Source organism: Labrus mixtus, chromosome 12, assembly GCF_963584025.1.
Source record: "Labrus mixtus chromosome 12, fLabMix1.1, whole genome shotgun sequence".
NCBI classification, from domain to species: Eukaryota; Metazoa; Chordata; class Actinopteri; order Labriformes; family Labridae; genus Labrus; species Labrus mixtus.
This window is the reverse complement of record NC_083623.1, coordinates 17,733,015-17,745,642: the sequence shown is the minus strand read 5'-3', so window position 1 is coordinate 17,745,642 and position 12,628 is coordinate 17,733,015. Positions and strand designations below refer to the sequence as shown.

General features: G+C 40.1%; 1 protein-coding gene across 1 annotated transcript; it reads right to left on the bottom strand.

Moving 5' to 3' along the window:
• Positions 1-1,037: 1,037 nt before the first annotated feature.
• Positions 1,038-10,018, bottom strand: naa30 (N-alpha-acetyltransferase 30, NatC catalytic subunit). Its single transcript, XM_061052402.1, has 4 exons — positions 8,922-10,018; positions 8,020-8,143; positions 7,710-7,765; positions 1,038-5,184 (listed from the first exon to the last, which is right to left on the bottom strand). Exons 1-4 carry the CDS (start codon positions 9,801-9,803, stop codon positions 5,047-5,049), a joined length of 1,200 nt encoding a protein of 399 aa, XP_060908385.1. The 5' UTR covers positions 9,804-10,018; the 3' UTR covers positions 1,038-5,046.
• Positions 10,019-12,628: the final 2,610 nt, after the last annotated feature.

The following is a 12,628-nucleotide window of genomic DNA, read 5'->3' as shown; positions in this document are numbered from 1 at the left end:
TTTGCCCTAGTTGTATCTTAACATTAGCTTAATTTCAAAAGATAGATATGAGAACTGATTAACTCTCTGGAAGTGATTAATTGAGGGTGTTTCCTAAAACGTTTAACTATTCCTTAAATGAAGATTTTTAACACTTTACGAATCATTCACATAACACCTGTTTGAACTAATGTTGAATTTTGAGGAAATGTTTGTTTCATTCAGGGGCATAAGCTTGTACGAGTTGCCATGATACAAATAATCCTACACATGTAGCATAGGACAGATTTTGATGTTAATATAATGCTTGTCTGGATTCATTTTTACTACCACTCTGCAAATCTTATTTTTTTTATTGAGCATAAAGACATCCCAATCTACTCAACACCGAACTGTTGCAGAGATCACTTTCACACTGAAGTGAGTCTGTTGGCTGGAAAAGCACAAACATTTCAAACAACTGGGCTAGCAGCTACTATTTTCAAAAGAAACTTTGTTTTGACCAGCCATTCTTGCACAAGAGTGGTTTTTGTGTGTTTATCTGATCCAGACAGAGACAGATGAAGAAAGCCTTTTGGTAGACTTGTTTGATTAAAGATTGTCACAGATGCTGAGTTACAATGAGTTTTAGTACCCCCAACACACACACACACACACACTTTTTTAAGCGAAAAAAACACAAAAAAAAAATGACAAATCGTTCAATAAAAAGTCTTTGCTTCAGTTGAGACGTTTAAATTGGCCATTTGAGCCATGTTGTAAAACCAATGACTAAAACTGTTTTCTTTTTTTTTATAAGGAAAATGTATTTTCTGTAACTCCATGAGCCATCTGATATGCTTCATGTACAACTGCCTGTTTATATGCAATAATACTGTTTTAGGGTAAATGTGATGTAAAATAGTGGGCACTTTTTTGTCTCTTTATGTAGATATGAAACAGAATGTGACAAAAATTAAACTAATTCTTTTCAATGTCTCATTGTGACTTCTTTCTTTATAATAAAGCTTTAGTAACAACTCCTAAAAAACGCTCCAGACAGCACACAAGATAACCAGTTTACAGCATTAAAAAAATCAAATAATTTATTTCTGTGTTCTTTTTCCACATTAAATAAAAGCTATTGGACATTTCCAGATCAAAATCAAGAGAGGGGACAGGGAGGAAAAAACAGGGGGAACAGAAATCTGACATGCAAAAACACCTTTTGCTTTCCCCTTTTGCACCCTTGTTGATGGTTGTGGAGACGACGCAGGAGGCGGTGCAGGCTGCCCTGAAAGACCGCAGGAAGCCCCTTGCTTTGGGAGGTTGCTTGCTTTTAGTTGCACAGCCAAGAAAAATGTCCATCTGACCAACAATCTGGTTCTGGGGGAATTTATGATTGTAACACTCAAAATGAAGGCTGGCAGATGTCGCCCCAGTTGAGGACAGAAGTGGGGTGGTGATTGTTAGAACAAGCTTCTTAGATTGCACACTGACGTCCGGGGTGAGGACAAAAAAAACCACTTCTGACATCTGTGAACACTGAACTGGCACGTCAAGTCAAACCTTACTCCAAATGCATTGTCAGAGAGAAAAAGCTATGGAACAGCACAAGTTATGGCAACAAACTGATAAAGATGACGAAGCCCTTCAGTCTGTGATCTGAACAGAGCTTCTTTGCTCTTGGGGACAGGCTGTAATGCCCATAAACCTAACAGAAAAGCCAGAGCTTCACATGACTAAACAAAGAAGAAAAACAACAGCATTTTCCTTCAAAATCTCAAACACCTCCGCATGGTGACAACAGGTTATTGGGAGAACGATAGGTTAGGTTGTAAGGTTTTATAAATCCTCTTCCATTCATCAGTAGTTGATGGAAGGACAAAGAAAGGCTGGGACAGTGAGGGGGCACTGAGGAGGGGGATACAAGTGTCCAACACAGTGACCAAAGATTCAAACCTAACCAAAATAAACCAGGAGAGGTTAACACAGGGTGATAATTGAAATATAAACAGTGTCAGATGAGCAGTGAACAGAGTAGTTTGTGTTTCAGAGTCTAGAGTGTTTCTGAACTGCCCCATAACTCCCATTTCACAGAAACACAAAATAAAAATTGAATCTAAAAAAAATCTACTAAAAGCGTCCCGTTCCCAACAGATGATTCACAAAAAAAAAAAAACATGCTCTCAAAATATCCAAAGAGTAGAACAATACAAATCTGAAAAAAAAAAAATAAAAGGTCATATGATCCTTTGCTCCAAATGCAGACACACACTTGCATACACAGGCTGTTATGTGGGTGGCAACTCTGTAAACATCTACTCTCCCTTTCTTTCAATTCTTTGCTGCTGGGATCAAATATTTTAACTAAGAGGGGAAACAAACTATGAAAATGGATCCATCGATTCCAGAGCATCCGACTACCACGAATGTTTGCTGCAGACCTAAGTGTGTTCTGAAGTCAAACATTTGCAGCTGTTTGTATGCCACATGGCCGTGTCTTACAGTGCTTTCCACTCAGATTATTATAGGCAGGATGAAAGCACACAGATATCCAATTGCATAATTTGAGACTCTGAAGGAAAATGGTACTTAAAATTGCATTAACAACTTGTATATGTGGGTTGGGTTTTTTTTTTTTGGACTGTGGAAAAAAAGAGGATTTATTGTCCACTCAACTATTAACCAGACAACCTACGACCCCTTCTACCGCATTACCCATCACCTCACATTGTGGAAAGCTTAAAACAAAGTGTGTGAATTCTTTCTTCCTGTTGTCCTTTTAACGGTGCAGGCACAACAAACATGTCCAAGCTGCGTAGAGACACGCCGCCCAGCTCCACTGCTCAATTGTTGTCTTGTATTGTGTGGTCTTTAAAAAGCAAAACAGCATCCCATACGGTTTATATACTAAACAGTATACAACTACATTTTCTTTTAATGGATGATTTTGACATAATGACAGAAAAAATCTGTAAAAAAAAAAAAAAAAAAAGAGTCGCCTCCACTTTAGTCCATGCTGTGAGCTATTCCCACATGCTTTGCGAAAAGCTGGTGCCACAGACCAGGCTTTAACAGGCTGCAACTTATTAACAAATTTGGTCCCACATTATGAGAAACTGATGCATTTAAAGAAAACAGTAACAAACTGTTTATCAAATAAAACCTTGTGGGATGCTTGCTTTATTGAAAGACTCCATAATTCAAGACAACAAGTGAGCAGAGCTGCGTCACATCTCTCTGTGGATAGGAAATGTGTCGTGTCCACACCACAAGGCTGGAGTAAAACACAGCACCTAAAAGGATCAGAAGTTTCCTGTTCAGGGTCTAAGAAAAGAGATTCACACCGTTGTCAAATAAACAAAGTGACAGACATGGACGCATTCACACGTACACAAACACACCGCAGCAGTTTCCAAAGAAGTGCATCTGACCTTTGTTCATTTTACTTTAAAAACAAAACAAAAAGAGGCTGAAGCAGACTTTTTTTGCTGCCATAATTAGTGTGGGTCTGGAACGTCTGGGGTGCATCTTTGACAAGTTCCAGGTTGGATATTTAAAATGTTAGCGAGGTTGGTTGTGCATTGAGTTTTAGGGCCCATGGAAGTGCATCATAGACTCAGCCGCTGTTGGGCAGCATGAGGTTATACAGGTGTAGAGTAGACAATCCAAATAAACTGAAAGCGAACACAAGAATAAAATATAATCTGCTAAGAATACTTGTCTATTTTTCCTTTTTTTTTTTTAATCAAGAGATAAACACACACGCACACATTCACAGCACACTCAAAACGGGAATCCAGCATATGTAAAAATTCAACCAGACCAGAACCGGGCCGAGGCTGCCGAGAGACACCTTTAAGGGGGCGAGGTCACTGCAGTTGTGGCTGATAGTGCAGATGAATTGAGTGGCACTTTAAAGAGAAACAGGAGAATCATCTTAAAAGAGTGACACATTTGACCTCAAGATCGTTGGCAAAGAGTCTGTTATTTTCTCTTACTTGGGGAATTTTGCAGCAGCTGGCAGTGCATTTGGAAAAAAAAAAACAGCTCTGAAGAAAAAAGTCCTCAAGAGTACTGTGAGGGTTTGATGATAAGAGATTTAGTGACGGACACTGAAGCGAAAAGGTGGGCTAAGTTTGAGGCTCTAATGGAGTGATTTCGATCATCTGCTCTGCACCAACATGCTTACACCAAGCACAGCAAGGGGGTTAGCTTGAGACTGGGTTAATGGGCACACACATACACACTCTTCACACCTTTTCCCCGCACTCACATTAAAATAAATGCATGCATATCTTTACAGGCTTCAGTCCTGGAGGCTGAGGCAGGTGATGGAAAACTGGACAGGATGAGAAACAAAAAAACAAACAACAGTATTCACATTTCACACAGTCACACACTCTCATAGTGAAAACAAGCACACCACACACATGCACACAAAAACAGGCCACACACTCCTTATCCAGGAAAATAAAAATAAAACATGAGGCGGTACAAACACACAGTCATACTATAGCTTCTGCATCCACCATCCAAGGTTAAAAAAGAAACACAAAAATAAACTCCACAAATATTTTTTTCTCCCCAGTCTATTTATGCTGCCCTGCTTCCTTGTTTCACGTGGTTTTTGTTTTCCTTAAGTTTGTTTGTGTCCTGTGTTCTTCACGAGGATTTGCTGTGTCCTCACTTGAGCTGCCTCACGACCCGGTCAATGTGGCATCCAAGCATGAAGGTCAAAAGGGTCACCCCAGGGTCATCCTAGAGACCACCCTCACTCACCCCCTTCCTTCTCATCGCAGGAAGTATCAGGGGCCGCTTCATGTGGGGTGTTCATCCTTTCTACCTAAACAACACTTTTTCAGAGCTCGAGGACAAAAACAGGGCGTGTTTGCATGTCTATGTGCATATTCCTCATGTCTGAACACAGGTGTGTGTGTGTGTGTGTGAGGGTGTGTACTGTGTGTGTGTGTGTTTGTGTAAGAGTGAAATGACCAGGGCAGAGCTGAGGCTGTCAAGCTGATAGTGTACGAGGTGAACAGCACCGGCTGTCCCGTTTCCTCCCCCTGTCCCGTCTTCGTTCCCCTAGCGGAGCCACAGTTTGAGCCGCAGCGCGTCCACTCCGTTCAGGTAGTATCTGAACAGCCGCTTGTCTCTTACAAAACCCAAGTTTTCGTACAGCTTCAGAGCTGATTTGTTGGTGATTTCGGTCTCCAAAACAACCTGGGGAAACACAGACGGTCATGTCAATATGTTACTGTTAATATCTGTTCTATACAAACTGGTATCAAAGACACTTCTGATAGTTTGGACTCTAGGTGAACACTAACAGTATTTTGGTATGCTATACCTTGTTGGCATGCTAGCACTACAGAGTTAACCTTAAAAAACCCACAATTCTCAACCTGTCTTGGTAGTTATTTGGTGTTTCTTGTACTAATACTTCCAAGAGTCAGCTAGCTGTTGTACATAATTACATATGAAAATGAACTGTAAGGTGCATGACAGCTCATGTACGGTTTATTTGGACAGCTGTAATTGGGCAGAAATAGCTTCTTTGCGCTAGCTGCAAATGACACCTTCTAACACCAAAATGTCTCGTATTCTAGTCCTACGGGACTTGCGCCTTCATCTGAGCTGAGCGTGCAGTTTCTTTCTGCTGCGAGGCTTTGTGCTGCAGTGAGCTAACAAGAACATCGAGCAGGCATTTTTTTTTCACCTGCCATGGTGGGAATAGTGCTGTACACATCAAAACAACATTAAGAATGTTGGCAGCGTGCCGTCAAGCTGTGACGGAGTGATGAGAAGCAGACATAGCAGGACCCTGAAACTGAAGCAGCTACATTCAACTATAATGAATGCCATTGCTAACAGTGGTGATTGTCCTACTGTGACAGGTCACAAGTCTTCCTTTTAGACATATTAAGCACCTAATTTTAGCATATTCATCTCAATGACACAATGCTTAGATAAAAAAAAAATAAACATCCTAAATGGTTGGGGACATTCACCTTACAGGATTCAACACAGCTTCATACTGGACAAAGAAACTTTCTTTAAAGTGATCAACAGAAAGATTAAAAACATAATCAAGTGTACCCTGAGGACACATCGACAAGGTACAACAAATCAAGGACCATAAAATAAATGGCAGGCAAAGAAAATCATCAGTGACATACAAACCATGATAACGACCATGCTGAGTTAAGTATTTCTGATCAACATTGTATTTTGATAACTTCTTCACTTCTGAGTAGGTCTATTCATCGTGCAACAATTTCCAAGCCACATGCTTCTTGTAAACATGCTTGGCAAATGTGAACCACGGCAGTTACTCCTTATTAGAGGCGGAAGTAGCTCATTCTTAAACTTAGGTTGGGAACCGGAGGGTCGCCGGTACGGACATAAGTATGCTAATTGGTCAGGTTGCTGGAGAGGGGGGCAGTTCACTTCCTTAGCAAGGGACCCTGACCAACCGGGGCGCCCTCTGACATCTCTCCATTAATGCATTCATGTGGGGGTCTATGTGAGTGAGTAACATGTCTACCAATAACAGAGCATAAACCAGAACTAATAATTTAGTATAGAAAATAAAAAAGTTGTTATCTTTCTTTAAGAGTGTGTCATGGCTTTGTAATGTAATTAGATGAGCTGTTTTTCCTCTCTGTGCCTTTAAAGTAGATCAAATTGAAGTTTACTGTCATTGGATAATTTATTTAAAAGCTAAACAGTAATGGAATCACAAAAGATGAACAGGATTTCGTTGTCAAACATTAGAGGAGATATATTTGGGTCCATTTTAAGAAAAGTGATACATCATTGGTACCGCTGTGATGTTTCTGCTTCCAGGACTTACTGTAAGTTATGATGTTTCTATCCATACAGAAACCTGCCTGCTGATACTCAGACACTAAAAGATGAAAAACTTGCTGCACGCTGTATCTTCACAGTTGCTCTAATCATGACAAATACATTTTAATAAAAGCCTGATAGCCAAATCAAAACCAATACAAGAAGAAATGCTGTGATGAATTACAGTAGCAGTTCTTTGCAGTGTACGTTTCATACAAAAATCTAATTTCCATCTCAAATATTTGGAGATTTCAAATTATTTCAAAACCTTCTGTGTGAAAAAAGCAGTGAATGCATTTATTCAGAGAAATGAAGAGCGAGAGAAAAAGCTTTGAGTAGCGAGGATAGTGAAAGGCTTGAAGGAGCTGCCAATCAAACCAAGGTTACCAGCTAAATGAGATATGTGAAGGACAAAGCAAGAAATGAGGGCCTTGAATACAAGCAGCTCTCTTCATTTCAAGGTTTTTTTTTTAGCTCCTGCTTGCACAGAGACTCAGTGTCGAGCAAGAAAAGGTTTTCAGTCGCACTGACAATGGGCCAACACCAAACTAAAAACAAAGAACTAAAGGAAAATGTAAACAGACGGTTAATTTGAAAAAAAGAAAAATAATTTTCAGACGTTTCAATTTTTGTATTGAATGTTTTTCTAAAGGATTTCAATTTCTCTTTTTTGTCTTTCGTTTCTTTAGCAAGACTGTCCTTTCATCAACCGTATACATGAATATTGTGAGGAACTACTCTGGCACACAGTTTGAATGTGTGCCAGAGTCAGGCATAAAGCCCATGCATGTTAGCATTAACCCTTTAGTATGTTTCAGGCTTTTCTCTTGATCTAAAGAAAGGCATGCAAAGTGAATGAGACATCCTGCAGTAGGAAGGGGTTTCATGTGTCTTACCTCGTCACAGTCACCCTCCACCATGGCATAGATGGCCTTTTTAACTAGATTAGTACCTGACAGAGAAAAAGTCAAAGTCAGCAAAGGCATAAAAATAACAAAACATACACTTTTGAGAAAACTCCACATGGGTTTTTCTATTTTTATGCCTTATAATCTGATATTATTAGAAAGGCAATAGGTAAAGTGTTGCACATGAACTCAGGCTGCCTAACTTTTCTAAATTTAGCATTTGCATAAAGAGATTTGGCTTTCAAAGACAACAGAAAATACGCTATTGGCTCTACATTGTGCAGAGTCAATATCTCACCGATGCTTTTCCTTCTATGTTTTGAGTCCACGGCCAGCATGGCGATGTAGCCACGACGGAACATCTTCTTGTGCATGTCAAGCTTACATACAATGGCTCCGACACACTCCTGCTCCACCATGGCCTGCAACACATGCACACACAGAGAACAGTAAGTTGTCTGCTGGGGAGGTTGCTAAAAGGTTAACAGGAGTCCCTGTAAAACAGCAGTCATTCTGCCAGTTCTGCTGGCTCTCTGGGCTGACCTCCGACCTTTATTTCATGACACATCCTCTTGTGTCACATGCGGTGTTCCAGATAAACTGGAACTGGGAAGTTTATGACCTTGAGGCTCAGAGGATAAACAAAGCAAAGACAGAAAACCCTGACTGGACATTGTAAGCACTAGAGGAAATAACTTCTTGAAGTCCATAAGTCCTTTCTACTGAATATAGCTTCTAAAACTCTGCCTTCTCCTGAATTGCTGGAAAGTTTGACACGACGACTGTAACGCGAACTGTAAGAGATGTTGTCATGGCAGTTCAATCGTTCTTGATAGGACAGCTGTATCTTTAGTCTGAAATCCACACAAAATAAAGATGTTGAAGACTTTTACAGAGGAGTATGAGCTGTAGCTGAAAAGGAAACAATAGACACCTGAAAGCAATGTGTTTTCAGTGAGACATTAACATACGTGGTTCTTTATCTTTTGTACATATCAGCACTATGCTCGGCTGCCTCAGACACACTGACAGGTGAAAGCATGCAGTCACACCCAGCCCAACTAATGGTATGCAGTCTCAGGTAACTAAAGTCCATAAGCAAGAAGGAGGGTGGCTCTCACAAAACTTATGAATGGGAAAAAACAGGTTTAAAGAGGGAATACTAAACAATTTTCTTCAAGGTGTCAGTGTGATACTCACCAGAAAGCAAAGCTGCGGCCAGTTGTGGATGAAGTACCTGTATGTATAAATTGAATAAGGCTCAGACAAGTCCTTGGTGATCAGTCTCATGATCCACGGCATCTGCAGCTCAGACTCATAGCGGACATATCGGATGCCGTGGCTGTCCTCCTCCTCCGCCCGGCCGGGAGAGCCGCTCAGGTCGAGCCGGGCGAGCTCCGCGGCCGGCGGCTGGAGCTGCTGGTCGACCGGGCTGTGCTCTCCTCCGGGCCCCGCTGCGTCCGTCGGCTCGTCGCTCGGAGGTCTCGGGGGCTCCATGTGGTCAAACTCGTGTTTCTCTTGGTTTTCTGCGTGGCTGTGGGCCGCGTCAGTTCTCGAGAAACCCGGCATCCCGTTCATGGTGTTGTTAACCAGGGGAGAGTGACTGCCGTTTTTGGAGAAGGGGCTGTGGCCTTCATGTTGGCAGAGCTCACTATTGTTTCTCCCGGCTGGAGCCTCCTCGCTGCTGCTGCCGCCGCTGCTGCTGCTGCAGCAGCTGTCACAGTTGTCCACGGACGGTCTCGGGTTGTCAGGCCGGTTTCCTGCGTGTTCATGGCTGTCAGTGTCCTCTGCGGAGCTCGACAAGCCGTTTAGCTGCTGCTGCTCTCGGGCTTGCGTTTTGAGGTGCAACGCCGCCGGGCTAACTCGAGCTAGCATCTTCTTCTGGTTCTTCTGAACTGACGTGTTGGCCTCGCTTACCACAGGACACGTCTTCCCTGTGTCGGTGGGTATACCGTCCTCCCTGCAGCACACCGGCTCTCCGTCTCCCCCCGCCGGCTCCGCACTCCCAGCCCCGGGGAAAGGAGGGATTTCAGCCGGGGATGCGGACAGTGCGCTACTAGGCCCAGGCGGCACTGTGGCCATCCCACCGCATTAAGGTGGAGATTCACGCTTGTAAAACGTCGAACACAATCTCATCGACAAAGCCAAGACATAAACAATGAATAAACAATCGAGTAAACCGAGTATTACATAAATACACCGGGTTTAAGGGCGATAACGTATCCGCTCCAGACGCTAGTCGCTGCTTTCTCCTCGATTTCCCTTCTGCCGGAAAGTGATGTCGCAGCAAACGCCATTGCAACAGTAGGCAGATACGTTTTACGACAGTGGTGTAACGTATGACAGAGGCAAGTACAGCTCAGACACTGTAGTGCAAGAACCATAGACTGTAACTATTAGGCAAGAATAGGAATGTGCGAACAATTCATAGACTGGTTGTATAGCAAAACCAGTAAGAAACATGTCATATATCCAATATCTTCCATCTTCCATCTTCCATATTTAATTTACAACCATTTATGACTCTGTTTTTGCACATTTACATTTAATCTTCCATATTTAATATTCCTATTTAAGACTAGTAATGCTTAGTTAATTCCTGGTTGTATATTTTCACATTCTTAGTTTTGATAATTTTTAGTACTTATTTACTTTGTAGTTAATATTATATTGTATTTAGATTTGCTAACATTGTGTTTTTTACTCATATTGTGTGTTTGGATAACCTGCTGCTGTAACGCCACAATTTCCCAGTTTGGGATCAATAAAGTAATTCTATTCTATTCAATTAATAGCATTATTTCTGTCTCGTTGAAAAACTAATTACTGACCTAATGGTGAGGGTATTGCTAATTTTGGCCACATTTTTCATTCACAAGTCTAAATTCATGAAGACTCCACCTATAATCTAATGTTACTTTTAATTAAATTGAACTCTATACTAATTCCCTTAAATTCATGAAATCCAAATGTGCCAAATATCTCACTATTTAAAATTGACCTCAAAATGACATTTCTTCATACATTTGTCTTTGTTTACATTTGTTTTCATTGTTTGTTTATTTAAATATTATATACCGTATTCTGTTATTTGTGCTTTGATTTTATTTAACTATATTTCTGTTTCAATGAATTCTTGTGAATGTAGTAAATGTGTGCCTTACAGTTTGTAAACTGGATGTAACTAGGCTACGATAAAATGAAATAAAATAAGAATTGCACCAGAAAAAATGTCCTTTATGGGCTTTTATTTGTTTGTTTCATGTATTGTATTAACAGGATATACAAATAACGAGCTTGAGCACTGTCTCTAGAACAACATTAAATAAATTATTATTATTATAGAAGAAGAGAATACAGGCCCGGAGATGTTTTGGTAAGATTTATTTTTATTTAATCCTCATTGTTCTCCAAAAACCTTTTAATTAAGGTGAAATCATCAACTAAATATATCTACATGATTGATATAGTTCTATTGAAAATCAGTCATATGCAGAGACCTTATTATCATAGTTTGATTTGTATTCAATAGCAATAAGACCTAAATAGATAATTCTCTGGCTGAAATTGAATGTGTGTTTTAGTCTGTTATAAATTGGACTACTTTAATTTGAAATGGCCTCACAAGGACAACTGATCAAAACATCCTACTGAAATTTGTCAGTAAGTTTTCTTGTTCTACTTTCCCACCAGCCGGGGGCGCCAAATTGGTGGTTCATTTAAAAAAAAGTGTATTTTTATTTTCGAACAACACTGCTACTTCTCCATTAGATGTCGCCAGTAGATCATTATTAACTGCCATCATTTTTATTGGCCTGGCTTAGTCCTGTTCACGTACACCAAGTTTGCTTAGAGGAATGCAACTTTATCTGTGATGTGATGATGGCTGAGACTTATTGAAATTTTTTACAAATTATAATATACTGTTTTGTTTTTGTTTGATTCAAAGTAATACAGGGCAGACCACATCAGTCAAGACTTTTAGCTGTCATGCTTTGCATTGCCTTTTGCTGTGATTGATTTGAGCACTATAACATATTGGTATGAGAACACTTGACTTAAGTGTTAAGAAAACTACCCAGTAAACCAAAAGTTTATTTATCTACGTTATGAACAATAGTAACGTTTATTTGATGCAACTCAAAACAATACTCAACTTCAAGTTGAATAATTCAACATCTTTAATTATGTTTGTAGAACATTTGCTCTATATCTGTCATGTGGTCACAACTTGGATGATGATTTATTCTCAATAAAGTTGTCTATTGAAATGAATATGTGCTTATTTCAGAAATCAATGTTACAATTTGGCAGCCAAGGATAGGTACTGGGTAATTGTTGATAATTTCCTAACACTCTTACAAAGCCTATTGTTGGCTTTCTTCTTAGACGCTAAAGAGAATGATAAATATGTTGGATTTCTTAAATGATTCTGCCCAAAAATAGCAGTCAGGTTTGAAATGTGAATTTTACAACCCAGCCTGCAGGCTTGTGTTGGTCCAGGTTTATCTGCAGAATGATGTAGAACATCCTAGGTGGCAGTGTTACTCTACTGAGTTCTCAAGCACATATGTACTCAGTGGAGGATATTTTGCATATATATATATATATATTTTCAAGCCCAATAGCCCAATATAGCAAACTTGGTTGGAAGGAGGAACGGATATATGGATGGATGGAAATAGATAGATAGATAGATAGATAGATAGATAGATAGATAGATAGACAGATATGTAGATAGATAGATAGATAGATAGACAGATATGTAGATAGATAGATAGATAGATAGACAGATATGTAGATAGATAGATAGATAGATAGATAGATGCTTGACATGTTTAAAGAGGCAGTGTCACACTTTGTAGATATGTGTCACAGAAACGGAGAGATAGACGGAGAGAGAGACG

Bases quoted from the DNA above. Each gene is read 5' to 3' on its own strand.
- naa30 (XM_061052402.1), bottom strand. From the start codon at position 9,803: ATGGCCACAGTGCCGCCTGGGCCTAGTAGCGCACTGTCCGCATCCCCG. The intron at 7,766-8,019 runs GTGAGATATTGA...TTTCTCTGTCAG, and splicing joins ACATAGAAGGAAAAGCATCG to GTACTAATCTAGTTAAAAAG. The intron at 5,185-7,709 runs GTAAGACACATG...GTGTTTCCCCAG, and splicing joins TGGAGGGTGACTGTGACGAG to GTTGTTTTGGAGACCGAAAT.